The sequence below is a fragment of the Raphanus sativus genome, chromosome 5 (assembly GCF_000801105.2).
Source record: "Raphanus sativus cultivar WK10039 chromosome 5, ASM80110v3, whole genome shotgun sequence".
Classification (NCBI taxonomy): domain Eukaryota; kingdom Viridiplantae; phylum Streptophyta; class Magnoliopsida; order Brassicales; family Brassicaceae; genus Raphanus; species Raphanus sativus.
The window spans coordinates 21,401,986-21,425,040 of record NC_079515.1 but is presented as its reverse complement, the minus strand read 5'-3'; the positions used below and the strand labels follow the sequence as shown (position 1 = coordinate 21,425,040).

The following is a 23,055-nucleotide window of genomic DNA, read 5'->3' as shown; positions in this document are numbered from 1 at the left end:
TTTTTTTTTTTAGTTGGGCTTTGTAATATTGTCTTCTGAGCCTATGTTTGTATCTTGTTTATTTCAGATGGGCCTTTGGGCTTTTAATAATAATATATGATGGAAAAACAAAAGTTCTCTCTTTTCCCATGAGATTACAACATTTCTTTAAGATCTAAGCATATATTCAAGCATGCATGTACGTATACAGTTTACATACATGATTAATTGGAAGTGAATAATGATTGGTGGTTTTAGTTGGGGAAATGGTAAACATTAAATATGCATAGTAAGATTTAGACAATATACACCTTACAAGTGCATGTGAGGGATATTTAATTTGTCTCTAGATTTTACCGTTGACTTTGTCGGCATCGTCAACTCTCACTAATTATACTAAATTTAACTTTCCCATGCCCATATAAAAGCCATCAGCAAATATTTTCAATACCCATGGTAAATGTGAGCGAAAACAATGCACTATTTAAAAGAAATAAAACAAAATAACAAAAAGAAACCACAAGATTAAGTACTAAAAGTTACTCCCTTCGTTCCTAAAAGATGATTGTTCTAAAAAAAATTTTGTTTTTAAAAGATGGTTGTTTTATGTTTTCTATGAAAAATTGCACTTTTTAAGAAAATTAATTGATTTTATTGGATTATTATTGATAAAAAATTATTGAAAATTGAAAATTACAGTGTTAAGTTTATTATAGTGATTTAATGTATTTTCTTAATATATATGAAAACACTAAAAAAAACTATCTTTTAAAAACAAATGGAGTATTAACTACCACGTTAGAAAAATTCCAAAAAACTAGTTCTGGTTTTATACCAGTTTTTTCTATATATGGTGTAATATATAAGATCAGGGATCTTAACTAATAATTTGATACTTTTTTTTTACATTTTTATATTTTTTATTTAAGAGACAGTTTTTAGTTTTTCTTAGTTAAAATCTAAGAAAAATTAAGATCTCTTAACCGAAGCTAAAAACTCATGTTAAAAGACTAGGGTTAATGATGGTCTTAGCACTTCACTTCTCGGATATTAGGGTCAACTGTCAAGTGTCAAATAGTGATGGTTTGAAATGTCAACAAGTTTTGGATAATAAAGAAAAGTAATTAATGAGCAAAATTAGAGATCGAAAGCTACTGATGGGAGTCTGAACTAAGTAAGTGTAGGTCTACTTTGACTATAGATAACACAATTTTCATTAAATGTTTCCCACCAATGGCCCAACGGCCCCAAACGCGTAGAACGTAACATGCATGGGGATCCATATTAATGGCATCTAACATCTTCATGCTACTTGCTTGTTAGTGTTTACCACTCTTAAGATTCATCTATCTACTATAAAAGGCAATGTTTACTTCCAGTAGCTGAGACACTACAGGAAGAAAAAAAAAGAAAGAGAAGAGACATTACAGTTTTTTCTCTAGAGATGGAACCTAAGAATGTTACATGTTTGATTATTTCTTTAGTTTTGCTTCATTTGAGTATGGAATGTGTTCTTGGGGATGGTCTGTGGTGGATCCTGCGAGGTATAGGGACGATGATTGTAGGTGGGGCAGGAGGTGTGGTGGACGTGGCCGGTTTGGACGCGGTGGCGGTGGAGGTTTCGGAGGAGGTGGAGGTAGAGGTGGTGGTGGCGGTATCGGGGGTGGTGCAGGACACGGTGGAGGTTTTGGAGCTGGAGGTGGAGTCGGCGGCGGAGCAGGAGGAGGAATTGGTGGTGGAGGTGGAGCTGGTGGCGGTGGAGGAGGAGGTATTGGTGGTGGCTCAGGTCATGGTGGAGGATTTGGAGCGGGAGGAGGAGTTGGTGGAGGAGCTGGTGGGGGGATTGGTGGTGGAGGTGGAGCTGGTGGCGGTGGATGTGGGGGTATTGGAGGTGGTTCCGGCCATGGTGGTGGATTTGGAGCTGGAGGAGGAGTTGGTGGTGGAGCCGGTGGAGGATTAGGTGGTGGAGGTGGAGCTGGTGGCGGTGGAGGAGGCGGTGTTGGAGGTGGTTCCGGACATGGTGGCGGATTTGGAGCAGGAGGAGGAGTTGGTGGTGGAGCTGGAGGAGGAATCGGGGGTGGAGGTGGAGCTGGTGGAGGTGGTTCCGGTAGTGGATTTGGAGCAGGTGGAGGTGTAGGTGGTGGGGTTGGTGCAGGTGGAGGAGTTGGTGGTGGTGGAGGAGCTGGCGGGGGTGGAGGCGGTGGTGTTGGGGGAGGATCCGGCCATGGTGGTGGATTTGGAGCGGGAGGAGGAGTCGGTGGTGGTGGAGGATTTGGTGGTGGAGGTGGTGGCGGCGGAGGAGGTGGAGGAGGTGGAGGCGGTGGTGCTGGTGGTGGATCTGGTCATGGTGGTGGTTTTGGAGCTGGAGGGGGAGTTGGTGGTGGAGCGGGAGTGGGTGTTGGGGGAGGCGGTGGACTAGGTGGTGGTGGAGGAGGTGGAGGTGGTGTGGGCGGTGGATCTGGACATGGTGGTGGATTTGGTGCTGGAGGAGGCATTGGTGGCGGTGCTGGTGGAGGTCATGGGATAGGACATGGTGGAGGAGGAGGCTTCGGGATTGGAATAGGAATTGGTGTTGGGGTTGGTGGAGGCTCCGGTCAAGGTTCTGGCAGCGGAAGCGGTAGTGGCGGTGGCAGGCACCGTTAATCCGAGCTCTTATTAACACACTGGCGTTTTAGTGTACTCGACAGTACAACTACCACGCACTTGTGTTCTACATTTGTCATGCATAAAAACAAAACAAATGTATGCTACGTCATTTTTCATTTCAAGATGTGTTTTCTTCTATTTTTGTGTAAGAATGTTTTGGGGGAATGATATTGTATTGAATATGGATATATCCTTTTCGTTTTACAGCATTTTTGGCCTTAATTCTGCACGTATATTCACTTCTCTAATCGGAGCAGCATTTTTGGCCTAGATTCTAAACGGGAAAAATAAAATAAAAATCCCCACAGTTTATTTATTTATCTCCGGAGTAAATATACGACTTCACAAATCACAATGAGTTTAATTAACTCGTTTTGCATACACATAGGCCCATCTCCACCGAACCAACTTTATGCGGAATTTAACTTTTATAGCCACATGGCTACCAATATTTAAACAAGTTACTGCGAGCAATCCGATTTTTGTCGAGATCAACACGTCTAATTAACGTTCACAACGTTAACACATTAAACTCTCTTTTTTTTCAAACACATGCATGTAAACTTCCTTATAAAGAATGCATGAAATCACTCTTTTGTTGTTAAAACTATTTGGGTTCGTATCTATGACCCGGTGTTGTCCTCAATGATATTTAGAATCAAATCCTGAAGCCAATCCACGGGGTGGTAACCTCAAGATAATATATTTTAGTGATGTTTTTGGCCTTTTTGATATTACCTGTCATCATGCTTCAACCGCTTGTGTCTTTCTCATTCTCTTCCAATACTTTTTTTTTTGGTCAACACATCATGGTTACTTCCAAGTTACAACAGTAAAAACATCAACCAAATCAAATGCCAAATCTTGCATCGAACAACATGTGGAACATTTTTCATGTGTAACATCGGTAATGTGAACTCATATATCTAAACAAATGGAGGACTGTGTGGTACACGGCAACCAAAAATTATTTTAACAATGTAACTTTAGAAACATTGATTTTTCCATCTTGCAAATATGTTAGTCTTTCTATTTCAGCATACGATTGATGTCTTCACAAATTCAAAAATAATAATATTGTTGTATAGTCCATGTAGGTAAGGCCGTTTTAAGAAAAGAAAGAATGAATTAATTTAGTTGGAATATATGGTTTTAATTTGAAAACTATAATTTGTGAAAAATACCAATATTTATAGTTTCCCATTATTTGTGTATGTGGGTTTGACCGCGCGTGAATTGTTTGGATCTTGGTTGTCAGTCATATATTCGGAGTTCGCTACTTTGAACTGTGAAAATAGTTTTTTTTTTACTAGTTGGACTTGGAACGGCTGAACTTTCCAACATATCATGTTTTTATTATCAATTTAGAGTAATATGGATGCTTATACGTAGTAGAATTTAAACGAAGTCTCTAACCATAACAACAACTAAACTATGATATTTATGTATTAATTGCTATATTAATCTTTCTCATTTTTACTTCTAATTTTTAATTCACTTTATAAGTTTAAAAAATTATAATTTGAATTTCTTGTATACTTATTAAAAACATAGATTTTTTATATATGATATGTTTTGAATTTTGTAAAATTGATATATATTTATAAATTGAATGTATATAGTTATAATAAGAATTTGTACTATTCTATTTACGAAAAAACAGAATAGTAATGATAAAATTTACTTCCTCTGTTTTCTGTTTTTATATGTAAGTAGTTTTAGTTAAAAATGTTAATATTAAGAAAATTGTTACTTTTGAAAATACAACATTTAATACACAAATCCAACCAGTAATAAAAATGTATAGATTATGAGATTGGTCACATGTAATAAAAGTAAAAGTTGCTTTGGGTTATGCAAACATTTTGTACTACGAAACATTTTTTTTGCTAAAACTACTTACATATAAAAACAAATGGAGTATATTTTTCCATTTCTCCATCTATATCTTTTTCAATTGTCATCTCGCCTTCTATCAGTCTCCCCAATCTTCATCTTTATCATTTTTTTCTCTCCTCATTTCAGTCTCCCTCTCTCTCTCTCTCTATCTCTTCAATATATAATGTTCAAATGATATATTGTTGTATTCTATTATATTTACGAAGTGTAAAATAGAATTAGAATCTCTCTCTCTCTCTATATATATATATTCGACATCTCTATCATCTTCTATCTATTAAGCATTCCTATCTTCTTCGATCTATTTCACATCCTCCTTCTCCCTCCCCTCCATCCTTCTTTCTCTCTCTCTTTCTAGTGTTTTCCGCAAATTCATTTTCCATTTTTTTCATAATCTCTATCTTTGCATTTTTTCTTTTCCTTTTACTCCTATCTTGTATTTTTGTTGATATATCTGTTCATATACTATACTATATAATCATCAAATATAGAACTGTAAATTTTTATTCTTTATAAAATATCAACTATATTGTTTTTTCACGTAGTGTAGTTTACACTAAATATTTGTCTAACGAATAAATATATTCTTTCATATTGTCCATTGCTTAAACTACATTAAACGCAATAGATAAATAAAATTATATAACTCAAATTATTTTCTGCCATTACAATTATTTTTATAATATTCTATTATATATATGTGTTTTTCCATAGTATATGGTTCTATTGTTTGGTAATACACACGCTCACACGCTGTGAAAGAGTATAATATCTGATTATGTTATCAATTGACACATTTCACATGAAGCATGGCTATATTATTAATTGTCCGGTTTCATATGAATATCGAGCAAATCAACCCATCAATTTATCCCCTTTGATTTGACCTGTACTAAATTTATTATTCGATAAATCCTACTCCAACTTTTATTTTTTTGCAACAAAACTCTTGCAAATTATATGTCATCACATACTGAGTCGGTTTAGGTTTGGATCAGGTTACTAGTATTTGGTTTAGGTTTTGATCAGGTTACTAGTAGTCGGTTCAGGTTTGGATTGGATGGGCCAGATTTCTTACATCCCCAAATCTACTAGATTGGTCCAGCGTCATATACTCACTCTCATTCATGGTTAGCAACATTCAATAATCATAAAATAGTATTGAATCAGCCGCAAACTATGAAAACAAACTTATTAAATCCACAATATGACCGTCACGAACATTTCAACATTTGACATGATGAGATGTTAATGTGAATTTTGAATTAAACATAAGATATACTATTAGATTAAAAATCTCTTATACCACTAGGCCAAGGTCGTTTTCACAAGTAAAAGCGATTTAAATTCGTAGGTTCTATTTTATAAGTTATTATTATCATGACTTTGAATTAGTCTTTGAAGAAAAAGAAGGCAGGTTTTTTCCGGTCTCATTTCTAAAAAGGTCAATAGAAAAATTAAACTTTATGTCACTTTGTCTCTTTGTATTTGATATTCTTGATTATGATATTTATACAAAATCATGTCGCTATTCAAAGCTTCATCATTCTGCATACGAACACTTTTCACCTTAAAGCTACATGATTATACTCACGCGTATTGGTAAGTAGCAAACTCTGATATGTTTTACGTTCACATGTGAAAATTAATGAGAAATCAATAGGGATCACTCACTACAAAAATTCGGATGTAAAGCATCGTTTTTTACTCATGTTTGGCTCGGTTATTGACTGATGCAAATGACTTACCATCAATAGATTATGTGATGTAACTATGTCTGATGCAAATTATTGTGTCACTTAATATAAGTGATAATAATATTATCATCGGTTTGGGTAAATGATGCAAAATTGGAATCGTTCCTAATAATCGACGTGCATCTAGAGTCGTTCAATATAAGTGATGGTATCATTTTCTATCGGTTAACTAAACGGGACAATATTTGCCATCAGTTGTTTTAAGCGACACCAATATATTGACATCATATAGTTTAACTGACACTATGTTTCCATCAGTTTTGTATAAATGATAGTATCTTTCCATCATCTCTCACAATTGATGCAATGATTTGTATCATTTAAATGCATGTTTGTATCACTAAAATAGGTGATTCAAACATTACTGTCGTTTTTTTTAAAAAAAAAATAAAGAATTAGTATCACTTATAGTAATCGATTCCTTATGTTAAATATCATTATAAATTCATTTTAAATATTTAAATGAAATAAATATTTAATATAAACTGAAAATCTTAAAATGTAAAAAATACAAATTGTATATGAAGTAAATGTAGATAAATTCATCCAAGATAGAATACCAAAGTATAATTCCTACAGTTTGAGATACGAAAACAAATAACTTAATGCCCAAACTTAAGAATAAGGACTGCCTTCATTCCGAGCTCCATTTTGACTATCCTGTAGAGCCTACAATGATGTTTAAGTTATTTGGAATTAGACATGCATTTAAATTTTCTTAAAATGATGACAGTAATTACCTGGTCATATGCACCGAAAGCTCCCAAATTTGGCAGAGTTGACAACATTGCTGTAAAGTTTGGCAGCGTCGATAGAGTTGCAGCTGGAGCTCCAAGACTTGGCAGAGTAGTTGGCAAAATTGTACCAAGAGCTCCCAAATTGTTGATGAGTGCATTTGGCTAAATAAAAAGTCCACACGCATATTAAAACAGACTCTAAAAACAGTACTATGTGTATGTATGAAAGTCGTTACCTGAACTGTAGTACCACCAAGAAACTGTTGAACAATACCAGTCAAAATTTGAACTTGTGACGTTAACCCTGTAACTTGAGACCTCAGCTGATCCACAACTGCATTATCCTGTTCTTGTATTTGGAACTGACTAGGAGAATGTTTCTGCAATTGTGAAGCAGTAGGTCCTCGTCCAAGACACCGGATTCGTCCGGATCTTTCCGGTCCAAAAACCTTAGCAAAGTCATCATCTAATGTTGCAGCAATGTTTGCACTTCTACTTGTTGGATTCTGACTTATCAACTCAGTGAGTTGTTCCTGTCATTTCCATTAAAGATTTTTGAAATTATAAGACTTGTATAAGTTCAGAGAAACAAAGCAACATATAATATAATTTTTACTAAACTTACAGCTCGTTCTTTTGCCTCTTCATTGACAAAAGTACCATCTTGTTTCTTGCGACTCTGAATGAAAAACTCAGCTCTACTAAGCTTCTTCCCAGTTTCTTTAAACTACAGGCAAAGTTCAATGTAACATCAATGAACTCATAAACAAAATGAAGAAAGTATAATATAAAAAACTTACAATATCCTTTTGCTTTCTTGCGAAGCTCTTTCTTCCACATGAATGTGGCAACACATTCTTTTTCTGATTATTTATGTTCTGTTCTTGAAGTTTCTATCATAAAGAAGTGATAGTGAATTAGTGTTTTGTGGCCACAAAAACAGAAATCGTATGATCACTTACCTTCCATTTCTCTCCATATCTGTCATTCACAAAGTTTTGCCACTGATCATGAGGAATGGTGGAGGGACGGTTTGCTAGAGTTTCATTTCTACTTGATCGCTTGCATGTCTTCCAAATCCGGACTTTAAGATCCTTGCATCTGCTACCTAAGACACTTATCGCATATTTCCTTCTTTTCTCTGGGTCATCAAAGCTGAATTTTTTCTGCATTTCAATGACAACAAAGCAAGTACTAATGATAATATAATACCACTGTTTAAACGAATGTACATTCTCATAGACATGGTTACCTTAATGAGATTCCAAGCAGCTTCTTTACGGTGATTTGGATAGACCCTCCAGTCTGTGTAGTCGATTGGCAGAAGACCCACGTCCGTGCTCAGTTGCCCCAACCAAGAGCCAAACAGCCCTGCGGAATCATCATCTGGTTGGCCAGTTTCTTCATCAAAATGTACAATGACCTTGCGGTTTTGTAACTTCCACACATCTTTGGTTGTCATCGTTTGATCAAGTATTTCTCCAGAGCCATCTATCAAGTATGTAACATATATCATTAGTTCATATTCTAAACAAATAACAACCCTCTGGAATATTACTTACCTATGACCTTAACTTTCCATTTGTAACTGTTACATTCAGGTGCAAGTTCTGGAGTTGTCTGCCACGCTGGATCAAAATTTGGATGTAATATGTCTTCTGGATATTGAGTTTCATCTGAGTCAAATGTCATGTCCATGACTCTGTAAAAGAAGAAAATAAATTATTAGTATAACAAAAAATTACAAAATGTACAGAAATATAGATAAATAAAACATATGTTCTATACATGTAACTAAATCGACCAAATAGCTCATTTTCTATACATTTTGTTCACCCATTTCATATAAGTCTCTAGGTTTGACTTTTACAGCAACATGCCATCCATTCTCGCATTGATCTTCTACATAGTAAACCATTTCCGCTTGAGAAGCCAAGATGTAAGGTTCATCTTCTTCATCAAGACCAGTGTGTAACAGACGAGAAAAATTCACCATGCTGTGACCATATCTATCTTGTTTGAACCCTCTGTTATTCCTAGTATCAGCCCATTGACACTTGAAAAGAACAGCTTTAAACCTATCATAGTAGTTAATCTCAAGAACTTCTACTAACTTGCCATAGTAAGCCAACTCGCCTGATATTGGGTTCTGGTCACGACTACTAGCATAACTAATAGTATCAGCTGAAACATAAACACCACTGTTTTGTGTTTTCCTATCATCATCTCTGGCTAACATCACCAGCACCAACAAATCTACCTATTAGTGGGAAACTCCTTTGTAGTTCTGAGGCTGGTCTCTGGTTCTCATCCACTGCAGGACGATCATCTACTCGTCCAACTCTATTAAATCTGGTCTCTATGTCTTCAAGATACATAGAACAGAATGTCACACACTCGTCGGCCAAATACTGCTCACATATCGACCCTTCTGGTTTGGCTCGGTTCCTCACATATGACTTGAAATATCCTAATATTCTGCACATAATTCAAACAAAGATTTCTCACTACTAAAACTAAGTACCAAATTATAAATCTATGGTTATACGATACTGACCTTTCTATAGGATACATCCAACGATAAACGACAGGCCCACCTTCTCTTGCTTCTTCAACGAGATGGACAGTTAGATGCACCATAACCGTGAAAAAGGAAGGAGGAAAAATCATCTCCAACTGGCACAAAGTCAGTGCAATCGACTCTTGCAACTTATCTAGCTCACTGTCATCAAGAACTCTTGAGGATATATCTCTGAAAAATCTACAAAGGTTAATGATTGCAGATACTACATCCTCTGGCAACAAATTACGAACAGCTATTGGCAACAAATCTCTCATTATGACATGACTGTCATGACTTTTAAGTCCTGATATCTTTCGAGTCTGCACATTGATACACCTTGATACATTAGACGCATAACCATCTGGGAGCTTTACATTTTTAAAAACACTTAAGAACAATGTTTTTCCCTTGTTGTCTAAAGTGAACCTTCCAGCTGCATACTTGCCTTCAGCATCAGGCCATTGCTCTGCTTGTATACCCATTTCACGGAGATCTTTTCTAGCCTTCAAATTGTCTTTTGACCTGTCCTTATCATCTAGTAATGTGTAGATAATATTGTCAAACACATTCTTCTCAATGTGCATTACGTCCAAATTGTGACGCAGGTGATGAAACTCCCAATAAGGCAACTCAAAAAAGATGCTTTTCTTCTTCCATTGTTGATCATTTGAGTTTTCCATCTCAGCTCTGCTTCTTTTTTTTCCAGCTGCATCTACTTTCTTCCCGAATATAACATTAACATTTTCTTGTTGTCTTTTAATGGTAGAGCCCGATGGTGTAGGTGGTGGAGTTCTAGTTTCCACTGTTCCGTCGAATGCTTCTTTACTTTGGCGGAATCTATGACTTAATGGCAAATATCTCCGATGGCCCATGAAACAATTTTTCCCACCAAATCGTAACCTATGTTCTACTGAGTCGTAGTTACAGGAGGGGCATGCCAAAGTGGTGTACGTATTCCAGCCAGACAATGCTCCAAACGCCGGGAAATCATTCACAGTCCACATCACAGCAGCACGCATATTAAATGTTTCTTTCGTTGAAGCGTCTAAAGTGCTGACTCCATCAGACCAGAACTCTTTCAACTCCTTGATGAGAGGTTGTAAAAAGACATCTATATCATTCCCAGGACCTTTTTTTCCACGAATTAGCATGGACATAATCATAGAGGTCCGGTTCATTGATATCCAAGGAGGAAGATTGTAAGCGAACAAGACTACTGGCCATATACTGTAACTTAAACTCATAGAACCGAAAGGATTGAAACCATCTGATGCTAATCCTAGTCTGACATTTCTAGGATCTGCTGCGAAATCAGGAAAGCGTGAATCAAATGACTTCCAAGCCTTTCCATCCTTAGGATGCCTAATTTTACCATCAGTATTAGCAGCCGTTGAATGCCAAGTCATGTCAGAAGCGGTCTTGGAGGACATAAAAAGTCGTTGCAAACGTGGCTTCAAAGGAAAATATCTTAAGATCATTGCTGGTATCTTTCTCTTTTTCTTCTCCTTTTTCTGACTAACTGACGCAGATGACTCTGGTACATCACCTCCAGCTGGTACTCCTGAAGTATCTGGTACATCACCTCCAGCCTTTTTTCTTGTTGTACTTTCTTTCCATCTTGACAACTGACACACATCACACTTCTCCCTACTAGCATTCTCTTCCCAGTAAAGCATACAATGGTTTGGACAAACGTCTATGGACTGATATGATAAACCTAGGTTACGAATGACCTTCTTCATGTCTCTGAAGGTGTCTGGTAATTTCGCAACTGGAAAAGCTTCTTTTATCAACTCAACCACCATTGATATCCCCTTATCGCTGATCCCACAAAGACACTTAATATGGTAGAGCTTTAAGATAAATGAGAGCCTTGTGAACTTTGTACACCCAGGGTAAAGTTCTTCACAATACTCACCTAGCTTTTCATCAAACTTTACTCCATGATTAGCTGTAGAAGGCTCATCGGTGTTGTTGTTTACAGGCTCATCAACGTCTACTGGTGGCACTTCTCCGTTGGTAGAATGGTTAGTGATGTTAGGGAACAAGTCATTCAAGAGATGTGTCATAGACTCGTCTCTTGAAATTGGATCGGTGTGTATCTCACCACCGAGTTGATTATTAATTTCAGGTAGCTCAATTTTCTCACCATGTAGGACCCAGTTAGTGTATGATTGCATAAATCCATAACAGATAAGATGATCCCTAATCTCTATTCTGGTCCTAGGTGTGTAGAGCGAACACCGGTTACACGGACATTTTAACTTCTCCACTTGAATGTTACCAAAAGCAAACTCTAAGAAAACATCGACTCCATCAATATATGCTTCAGATAACCGTGGTTTGTAAATCCAAGACTTATCCATTACAACCTAAGTAAGATTTAACAAATATTGTGACATATTATTGTTTCAGTTTCTAATTATGTTTCAAACACTTACAAAAAATTTGAAGATCAAACGACACTACACAAACAATCATGCGTGACTTTATATTCGAATCATTTAGATTAAATCTAGCTAACGATGAAAGAGGTATAGCCAAGCAAGCATCAATAAGTATTTACCTTTTGGGGGAGATGATGATTGATATAAGTCTCGATAGCTTGCTTCCTTAACCTCCTTTCTTTGAACGCAAAAACCCTACAATGAAAAAATCCCTTGATATATATACCAACTGTAGTAAATATTTTGATAACAATCCCGCTTGGGAATAGGAATTGCGGGAAAAGAAATACATATATATACATATATATAAATATAAAATAACCATTTGATACTTAATAAATCTAACACACGATCTAAACAGGTAAGTTGACAAAAAAATCAATATTTTGGGTCTATATATTATATAACATTCATATATAAGATCAACTTAACCGAAATATTTCTATCCCTTTGTAACTCAATTACGAAAACATTTACTATACTATATATATTACTAATATTATTTAACTATAAGAATCATATAGATCATTTAGATGGATATGTGATACTTAGCTTATTGTCTTCTAATCAACCGTAAACAATGAAGCTTCATACTCAATCTCCAAAGCAACACAGTTCCAAGATTCCAAAGCTACAGAAGTATGATATCGGAGAGGATTTGAGCTCAGAAACATCGATTGGAGAAAACCCCCAATTTGACTACACCTAGGGATTTCAGAGCAAAAATTATAAATCATCATTTCACCAATTTCAAATTGCAATATAAAGAATAAGGAGGCGTTGAACTTATCTTCATATACTGAGTGATAAAGACGGAAACTTGGGCAGATTGAGAAGACTCCATTAATTAGCTCAAACTCGGCCATAGATCGAAGCTTACAAGAATGAAACCGGGAACGATGGACACTCGAATCGTCATTGTCGACTCAAAGACACCAATCAGAACAGAATTTTTTTTTACCGACCAAACAGAATTTTTTTTTATTACTTCAGGTGGTCTACTTGATTCTCGGTGGAGCTAGCGAAGGAGCTCGAGCTGAGTGTTTTTTGGTTCAATCTGTACATTACAGATGATAAAATATGGACTTATGTGGGTTATGAGCTTCAAATAATATAAGTAAACCCATATTATAAATTTGGATCAGTACAACAAGTGATGATAATCAAAATCAGTTTATAAGTGATCCAAATTGTATTTTATGTTTAAAAAATCGAAAACATTTTTTGGCATCACTTAAAAGAATGATATAACAATAAATCGGTTTTTATGTGATACAAATAATTAAAAATGGAATCGTTTACATGGTTCAATACAAAAAAAGAAATGTTTCTATCACATGGATGAAAAACTATGTCATATTATTGAAAATCACATCATATAAAATAAACGACGTTAAACTATATGAAAGGCATCGTTTGCTCATATTTGACGTATCAGGACATCACTACTATTAGTGACACAAATTAAACGATGTTATAGACCAGAAATCTTGTAGTGACTGTATTTGTGGCACTCCCACATTTATGACCACGTACTGGTGATAATTATTTTTTCCTTTTGAGTAATTTCAAATAGTTGCATCTATAATCAATACTCACTATTAAAACCGACCAGTTTTAGGTGGGAAGTGGGGTTCATCGATCACCATTGTAGTCTTCATTTTCTCTCCGTTACAAATTACTGACAGTTCCACAAATATTTGTCCTCTTAAATATAAATAACAATATTGTAGAATTTTAGATTGGTTTATAGATCAATGTATACTAATTGTATATACATGTACTGTATGGATGTTGTTTGTTTATCCGGAAGAAATCGGTTGTCTGAGTGTAAAATGTACCGTATATATTGATCATTGATGTATAAACCAATTTAAAATGTACCGTATATATTGATCACTGATGTAAAACGATACTAATAAAATTCTATCTAAAGTTATGGCTGGTTAAAACTATATTTATCAAAACGCTTTAACATTACAAGTATGTCGGTTTTCAGTAATGTTGTTATGTTGTGTTATCATTTGTATTTTACTAAATGGTGGAATGCTTGTGAGATAAAAAAAAAGAAGTAAAAATGCATGTTGTGGGAAAATAGAAAGAAAATATAATAGTTTCTAGTCGCATTAAATATTTACTTATACAAATTTATGTTGACAAAGAAGAAACTTTATGAAGTGGACCACGTATGTTTACACACCAATTCCCTAAACAGAAGGCAAATATAAACGCTCTTAATAACACGTATCGAAGTTTGTGTATCACAGCTTCTTGTTTCTCATAAGGGCACCCTTCTCCTAATCAATAATCATACCCTCACTATCTCTCTCATAACAAAAATAAGTTAAAATATGAATCCAGGACGTCTTCTTTGTTTCATTGGTTGTGTCTTCCTCGTTGTCTCATCTGAAGCTTCAAAAATTCACGTAGAAGGACGACGCTTCTCCTCCCAACCTTTATCTAGCCAAGCAAGAGGGTTTCTCCCTTCTCAATCCACCTTGCCCGTCGTCGGCGCCGGAGAAATATTACCGGAGAAACGGAAGGTGAAGACGGGATCAAACCCTTTGCACAACAAGCGATGAGGAAAAGTCAGATAATTAGTTTCTTAAACACTCTATATCTCTCTCTCTCTTTGTATTCTTAACACAGAGATATATATCACATATGTAAATCTACTACACATACATTAATATAATGTAGTATTTATTCAATCTTTTTTTATTCTCTTCGCAATACTTAGATGTTTATAAGATGATAGAGCGTGTATCAATCAATATTTTTCATCCAGCTCAATTAGAAAAAAATAATCAAAACGTAATGGTTAGCTCGTCGGGATGACCAAAAACGTAATTATTCTTTATGAAGTTTCGTGTTGTTGACCTAAATAAATAATTATACTATACTTTTGACTTGTGACGATGCCGTTGCGTTTGCGTTATATACTTTTGACTTGTGACGGTGCCGTTGCGTTTGCGTTAAGGAGTTAGTGCAGCTGAGCTACTAATTAAAGAGATGAAGAGCCGTGAAGTTAACATTACTCAAGTAGTATTCAACAGTTCGATTAATGGGTATTGTAGAAAAGGGAGGATTGATGATGCATTGAGGATTTATAATGTGATGGAGAAGAAGTGGTTCCAAGCTGATGCTTTTAGTTATAATAACATAACAAGATATAGATTGTGAGCCACGCAGTGGAAACTTCCACATAGAAGAGTCAAGCGCAACGTAACTTTAATTCTTATCATCGTTATACTTTATACTCTCTCTATATTATCAATAAGTTGTTTTGGCTGAAAACCAAATCAAACATACCAAGTATTTTTGTTCAATTTCTTTCTTTTGTTTAAAGACTATTTTCCAAAATGATGAAACCGTGTTTCCATGTTTCTTCCATTTCCTCTTTCTTATCTTGTCTTTTCGTCTCCAGTTTCTTTGCCAGCAGTCTTGTTTCTCTACCATTTCCTCGTCCGGACCAAATTCAGATCCTTATGGCGTTTAAGATCGAGTTTCCAATTCTCAAATGCAACTTCAGTAAGTGGACCGAGCCTAACAAAAGACAAAATCTTGGACTACCAAAGAAGTTAAGTCCTTTGATAGGGTTGTATTTGATAACATGACTGGTGTAGTGACGGAACTACATCTACGTGGTGCATATCTCAGTGGCAGTCTCAGTGCTAATAGTAACCTATTTATATTCAACCATCTCAAGTACCTCAATCTCTCTTACAACTACTTTGACTCATTCTCATTCCTTCCCGAACTTGGCAAACTCAGAATGTTAGAGGTCTTGGATCTCTCGGATATGGACTTAGTCGATGAAATGGAATTGGAACTTTCAGAAAACGAGTTTATTGCCAGTTTTTTTCCCTCTGCTCAATCTATCAAGGCTCTCTTTTTTAGATCTTTCCTATAATTTGTTTTCTGTACATGTTCTTGTTCTCTACTCACCATGGCTTTCATGTCACATCTTTATCTGAGCGATAACTATCTCAATGGTGATTACTAGAGCCTCTCTTAAAATTAACCAACCTTAGGGTACTCGACCTATCTTTTCAGAACACAACCGAATCAACTTTGTCTCCTCGGGCTTCTAGTCTTTAGAGTTACTTGATCTTTCTGGAAATGCTATATCAAGACTTAATATCGGATCACCAAATTTGGAGGGACTAGCTTTGTCTAACTGCAACATCAGTGAGTTCCCCATATTTATTAAAACCTACAGAAGGTGCAATTTTTATACATGGGAAACAACATACTCAAAGAAGCAGTGCAAATTATAACTTAGCTGATCCGATCCATTTCATATTTAATTACTGAGTTCTCTTCTGTATGTAGTGATCATGCATCGTTTTTAAAACAATCTCTCATCGTGGAGATCAATAGAATCGCTGAGACCTTTCCGTTTTGGCTGAAGGATCTACAGAATCTAAAAGTCATGGTCCTACGATCAAACATGTTCCACGTCCAATCTGCTACCCTCAACTTCGTCTATCATTCCAAAACTGCAGATGATTGACATATCGCGTACCGAATTCACTGGAAGTGTACCGCATGATTAATTTGTCAATTGGAGTACACCCTTGATCAGTATTCCTCAAGAAAAAGAAAGTCAATGTACTTGGGAGATAATTACTCATCTTGATAACTCTTCCATGTATTTGAAAAGCAAAGGAATAGAAATGGAGATGCAGAAGATCCTTGAGACCTACACAACCATTGATTTCTCGGAATCGATAGATTTTATGAAGTAGCTTATTGTGCTCAACCGATCCAACAATGATTTCACTGGTCATATTCCATCTTCTTGGGCTAATCTCACAAGGCTGGAGTCACTAGACCTATCTTGGAACCAACTTTCTGGAACTATCCAGCAGGAGCTAGCGTAACTCTCGTTCTTGGAGTACATCAACATAGTTGCTTCAGGGACACGGTACCATCAACGCCTGGGCAAAAGAGCCAGAACATTCAAATCAAGAACAAGTATTGAACATTCAAAAAAACACCTGTGTTTAAAGAAAAAAAAGATGTGTATGTGTGAGTGATATGGACATAGATATGTTTTATCTTATGAAATGAAAGTCAGCTGTCCGGAGGTTTTTCTTTTCTTTCTTCCCGTTAGATAACTCATTTGTTGATCATTCATCCGTAACTAAATAAAAATGGTACTCAAATTCCCTTACACAAACATGAAAACAGAGAGGGTGTCTACTCTGTTCTTCTACAAAGTCTCTCTGCTCTCTTATTTTATTTTCTTGAGCACGTGATAGGTATATGTTCTTCCTGGATAGGTTACTGTCCATCTAGCATTAGTATGGAGTATCAGAACTTATTCTTGTCTATAATTTCACATAAGAGGTAACAATAATCTTTCATTTAACTGCAGAACATATAAGTCTTGTCTGGTTTTAGGTGTTTTGCTTTGTAAGACTGTATTACTTTGACTGAAAACAGTCTGAAACACTACAAATATTAGTTTATGTGAATAAAATAAAGCTGAACAAAAACTTCAGAGTATGTGACAATCAAGGTCGCGCTACACACCACAGACATTGTTGTAGATCAAAGACCCAAACCGAAAACCTAGCGACTACTTGGTTCTGCCGTCGACTGGATTATATCATACAGTAAAAGCTTTGTATGGTACCAAAATATAGCCAATGTGCTTGAACAGGGGAGCTCAGGCATGAACATAATCCTAGGTGTCCAAAAATGTTTACACCGGGAGTCATGTCTTCTGTTACGATGGTCCATTTGAGATTGCAGTTATCATCTGAATCAAATCCCTTTGCAAACTCACATTCAAAGTTAAAATAATCACCTGGATCCATCCCCGTGAAAAGATCAAAGTATGTGTCTAATAACCCTTGCTCAAACTCAAGCTCCATGTTATCAGCAGCATCCCCTTGTTCTGTTGGATCAAACTGAGGATGTGAATTCTTAGTAACCTTGCTGTCCTCTGAGACTTGTTTGATAAGATCAAGAACCTCTGGCTCAAAGGAGTTAATCTTGTCTTCTTCTATTTCCTCTTCTGGCGAGGTTATTATACCTTTTGTATCTCCGTGGCTATAGTATAAAGAATCCTTAGGAGCAGGTGTGGTATTTAAATGGTCGAAGTCTCGGATAACTTCAAAGTCAAAGCTCTGTGAAGGTAGGTAGATATACATGGATCACCGGGTACTCTACAATAGCTACTTTAGCAAGCTGTTGCCTCAAAGGAGCCTTGATGTCCAGCTCCTTGAAAGTAGCCTTTGCACCCTGCAAGTCTGCAACACAAGAGAGAGGTAAATATAGTGCAAGAGTAGACAAGCAAAATAATGTAATGTAGATTTGACGGTATTTACGTCATTAGTCCCTCTATTAGTTTAATTCATATATTAACCCCATTAGTTAAATGGTAACGAATGTTTACGTAGATTTGACTAGGGCTGGGAAAAAAATCCGAACCCGAAAAACCGAACCGAACCCGATCCGAAAAAGTAGCACCGAACCCGAACCGAAATTGATTAAATATCCAAATGGGTTCAAAATTTTGGTATTTAAAGAACCGAAACCGAACCCGATCCGAACCGAAGTATTTTGGGTACCCGAATGTATCCGAAATAAATTTATATATTTAAATATATACATTATTTTTATATATAATGTATATCAAAAATATTAAAAATATATAAGATACCTTTAAGTTTTCCAAAATACTCAAAAATATATGCAAATAGTCAAAAGTAAATATTTAAAATAGCTAAAGTATACTGAAAACACTAAAAATAGTTAAATATCTATTGATTATTTATCCAAATATTCAAAGAGAACCAATTTATATGTTAAATTAAGGTATTTTGACATATATGTTATGAAAATTTATATGTAATATATTATCTTTCTTATAGATTTTGAAAATTTAAAGTATTTAATGAATTTTGAAAATTTAAAAACATTTTAAATGGGTTATCCGAACCCGAACCAAACCCGCAAAGATCCGAACCGAACTCGAACCAAAATTTAGAAATATCCGAATGTGACTGAAATTTTTGACCCCGAAAACCCGAAACCCGAATAGACTGAACTGAAACCCGAATGGGTATCCGAACGCCCAGCCCTAGATTTGACGGTATTTACGTCGCTTTTACATTTTAAATAATTATTAAAAAATAATAATTTTAATTTGAAGTTGGGTTCAGACAACAGTAAAGCATTTACTCATCAACTGTGCCATACCAAATTAATGGTTGTGTTATACATTGTTACTATTTATATCTAATATCTTCCACTCATATATTTATACTTATATTCTAGTTCCTCAAAATAAATAAATTATAATTGACAACAATTTCGAATTTTTTTTATAGAAAGTTTGAATTTGAAAATATATAATTTAAAACTATTTAAAAATATTTTTTATATATTTGAAAATACTTTTCTTTTATTTTTAAATACTTTTATTTATTTTTATTATTTGTTTAAATAATTATTTATATTAATATAACTATATTTATTTAAATAACTATTTATATTTAAAAATTATTTAATATGTCACGGATTCAAATCCTGTCATCCCTAACTAAATAAATAAAAATAAAAATAAAAAATAATTTTTTGAATAGTTCCAAAATATATGTTTTCAAATTCAAACTTTTTTATAATAAAATTTTCGAAATTGTTTTCAATTGTTTCCATATCTTCTTTTTATATTTCGAAAATGCTTTTTGATTTTAATTTTTTCAAAACACAGTAACAATAATTAAGGTAATTAAAAACAATTAATTATAATTTATTTATTTGTGGAACTATAATATAAGTATAAATATATGAATGGAACATGCTAGATATAAATAATAACGATATATGATAATAAAAAATTATAGTTGATTATTAATGTTTATACATAAAATTAGTTTGGTAATATTATATTTTAAATTTAATAATATTATATGCATAAATACATTCATAAAAAAAATTAAAATTTTTAATTTATGTAATATTTTTATATATTTTTGTATTTTAAATTTTTTTTATTTTTTCTTAGTTATTTTTACGGATCCGGATCCGGGTACCCCAAATATCCCGGATATCCGGATCCGTTCCAGCCTACTGTATATACTAGAGCTATAGATATTTGTTTTACTTCGTCGAATTACGAAAATACAAAATGTTTGGTTCTAATCAAAAGAATATCTCAACCCTCCCTCAAATTTTTTTATCTTTCTTCTTCCGAACAAGTTTTCTATTATTCAAAAAAAGAGAGATAAGAAACTTTAGGGAGAGTTGAAAACTTGGTGTGGGACAAGACAAAGTTAAAGCAGTATAGAAACTCAAAGTTTAAAGTGGAGGTAGTTAATTTTGAAAGTTTTTGTATAGAGAAAATAGAAAAGGAAGCAAGCGAGAATAAGGTTTTTCTCTCTTTAATCACTGTTCATCTTTCTCCCTTTTGCTCTTAGAAAACCAGATCTAGGGTTCCTTAGCTCGCCGACTTCGGTGGCTTCTATAGTACCGGAGTCGGGTACCTCCTTGTGTATATTCGGCTTTTTGTTTTGCTCTGTTTTCATCCTTGGTTTTGTTGGATTACGTTACGGCCTCTCCGAAATAATCTTTTAGCTTCGATGTTCCGGCTTTTATCCACTTGACAAACGATGATGGCCTATGGCTCTCAGATCTTGATAAACCCAAAATCGGGAAGGATCACTTTAACCGGATGTTGGATATGAACCGAGAAGGCGAAGACACTTCTGGAACTGGAATGGATTAAATGGATCGTCAAGAGGTGCGGAATGACTCTTGATATACCTGCGATCTAAGGCTAACCACCAAAGAACGGATATAGTGCGTTGGCTAACCACCAAATAACACATAAAGATGATTGGCTGACCACCAAATCAACAAGCCGGTTCAAACCGATGAACTAGCTAAAAAACTCTCTCTCACTCAGAGAAAAGAAGAACAAAATAAACTCCAAAATAATCTGATTTTATTCATGAAAGTGACTACATATTTATAGTGTTTGTAGTCAAAGACTAATAATGAGAAATGCGGAAAACAATACATAGGAATTAGATATTTGACCAGATCTGAATTAATGAGTCAAATACTCAGTCTTCCATGCAGATTGGTCAAAGATCACCATTCAGATAATGTCCAGGTTCATTCGAACCAGATGGATGCACGGAGTAAAGATTAGGACGCCTGCGGGACTGTCTGGATGGTCTTGCGGATGAGAATGCATGTCTGTCTTCGGTTTCCTCACGACCCAAGCTAAGTCTGGCTCGACCGTAGGTCTTAGAATGTACGGCTCGGTCTGTGTGATCAACACAAACTGGTGGAGAAACCTTGGTTTGGTCGATCTGGTTGACAAGATCGCCACTTTGGACCGTGTCCTTGAAACAAAAAGGACGGTGCTCGATTTTGGTTCTATCATACTCTCCCTCTTCAAAAAGATTTGTCCTCAAATCTGAAACATTAAAAGGAAAAAGATTATAAACAAAAGAATTATAATCAGCACAATGCTCATTATGAATGTGGTCCGACTTTTGAATGGACAAAGATACTTCCTTTTCTGGCTCGGTTTCAACGTTCTTCAAGGTCACCAACGGTTTCTGTTTGTGGCACTTGTTAGCATAATGGCCGACCTTATGGCATTTGAAGCACCTGGTAGAAAGAGCCTTGCTTGTGGGTTTCACAGCTTTGATTTTATCAAAACAAATATCATTAGTTTTCAAATCAGAATTTGAAAGATAAGAAGACTTACATTGATGTTTTGGTGCTGAAGAAGTGTTGGTGTTTTCCTTCCTTTTGAGTTGTCGGACAGCATGAATCACCTTATGCAACATCTTCTCCAAACTGGCATAAGTCTGAATCTCATTCTGATCAAACACATCACGGCTACTTCTCTTGGTTTTGGTGAAGGGACGATCACCACTTCTGACCCACTTCTCATCATCAAACCTGTTTTGTCTCTTCCTTTGTTTCTGCACAAAATCAAACCTATTAGCAGCAAACTGTTTCTTATTTCTAAAAATTAATTACTCTTTTTCCGAAACAGTTTTAAAAGGAAAGAAGATATCATCTTGTAGTGGTTTTGATTTCTTGAGAAGTCCAAACATCCTGAAACACTTAACAAACGTTAGCACATAAAAATCCTCACACTCTCAAAGTGTTTAGCTCACGATTTTTAGGTGATCACTGAGTTCTTTACTGGTTCAAAGGATGATAGACAGTCAAAATTCAGCAATCAAAAACCCAAAACAAACTTTGTGGAAAAAGAAAAGAAATGAAGATGAAGAGATTTTTTTTGTGTGGATCCGCCTTAACTGTCCTAAGGCTGAGTTTCTCTTCAGCCAGCAGGATTACTCTTCCACCACTCCAAATGATTCAAGCCAATCTTTTACTTTTTCTCTTTTTTCTTTTTTTTTGATTTTTTTTTAATGGCGGTCACAAGGGAGTAAAGGAACAGCCCGGATCCAAAAATAAATAAGAAATGATGAAGAGATGAGAAGGTGAAAAGAAGATAGAAAACAAACCAGTCAAAGTGGCTCTGATACCAAATGATCCCAAAATTGGGAAGGATCACTTTAGCCGGATGTTGGATATGAACCGAGAAGGCGAAGACACTTCTGGAACTGGGATGGATTGAATGGATCGTCAAGAGGTGCGGAATGATTCTTGATATACCCTCGATCTAAGGCTAACCACCAAAGAACGGATGTAGTGCATTGGCTAACCACCAAATAACACACAAAGATGATTGGCTGACCACCAAATCAACAAGTCGGTTCAAACCGATGAACTAGCTAAAGAACTCTCTCTCACTCAGAGAAAAGAAGAACAAAATAAACTCCAAAATGATCTGATTTTATCCATGAATGTGACTACATATTTATAGTGTTTGTAGTCAAAGACTAATAATGAGAAATGCGGAAAACAATACATAAGAATTAGATATTTGACCAGATCTGAATTAATGAGTCAAATACTCAGTCTTCCATGCAGATTGGTCAAAGATAACCATTCAGATAATGTCCAGGTTCATTCGAACC

The 23,055-nt window shown here is 35.4% G+C and overlaps 4 protein-coding genes across 4 annotated transcripts; 2 read left to right on the top strand and 2 right to left on the bottom strand.

Moving 5' to 3' along the window:
- The first annotated feature begins 1,309 nt into the window (after nucleotides 1-1,309).
- Nucleotides 1,310-2,829, top strand: LOC108858509 (glycine-rich cell wall structural protein 1). Its single transcript, XM_057011042.1, is given in 2 exon segments — nucleotides 1,310-1,502; nucleotides 1,505-2,829. Coding segments are annotated over 2 exon segments (1,197 nt in total). The 5' UTR covers nucleotides 1,310-1,423; the 3' UTR covers nucleotides 2,623-2,829.
- A 6,008-nt stretch (nucleotides 2,830-8,837) lies between these two features.
- Nucleotides 8,838-11,947, bottom strand: LOC108858507 (uncharacterized). The gene is made up of 3 exons (XM_018632424.1): nucleotides 9,576-11,947; nucleotides 9,261-9,496; nucleotides 8,838-9,202 (listed from the first exon to the last, which is right to left on the bottom strand). The coding sequence occupies exons 1-3, from the start codon at nucleotides 11,945-11,947 to the stop codon at nucleotides 8,838-8,840; spliced, it is 2,973 nt and encodes a 990-aa protein (XP_018487926.1).
- A 2,197-nt stretch (nucleotides 11,948-14,144) lies between these two features.
- Nucleotides 14,145-14,886, top strand: LOC108860579 (CLAVATA3/ESR (CLE)-related protein 20). The gene has a single exon (XM_018634441.2). It carries the CDS (start codon nucleotides 14,380-14,382, stop codon nucleotides 14,608-14,610), a length of 231 nt encoding a protein of 76 aa, XP_018489943.1. The 5' UTR covers nucleotides 14,145-14,379; the 3' UTR covers nucleotides 14,611-14,886.
- A 2,754-nt stretch (nucleotides 14,887-17,640) lies between these two features.
- On the bottom strand, nucleotides 17,641-18,192 carry LOC108858506 (uncharacterized). Its single transcript, XM_018632423.1, has one exon. It carries the CDS (start codon nucleotides 18,190-18,192, stop codon nucleotides 17,641-17,643), a length of 552 nt encoding a protein of 183 aa, XP_018487925.1.
- Between the last annotated feature and the right edge of the window lie 4,863 nt (nucleotides 18,193-23,055).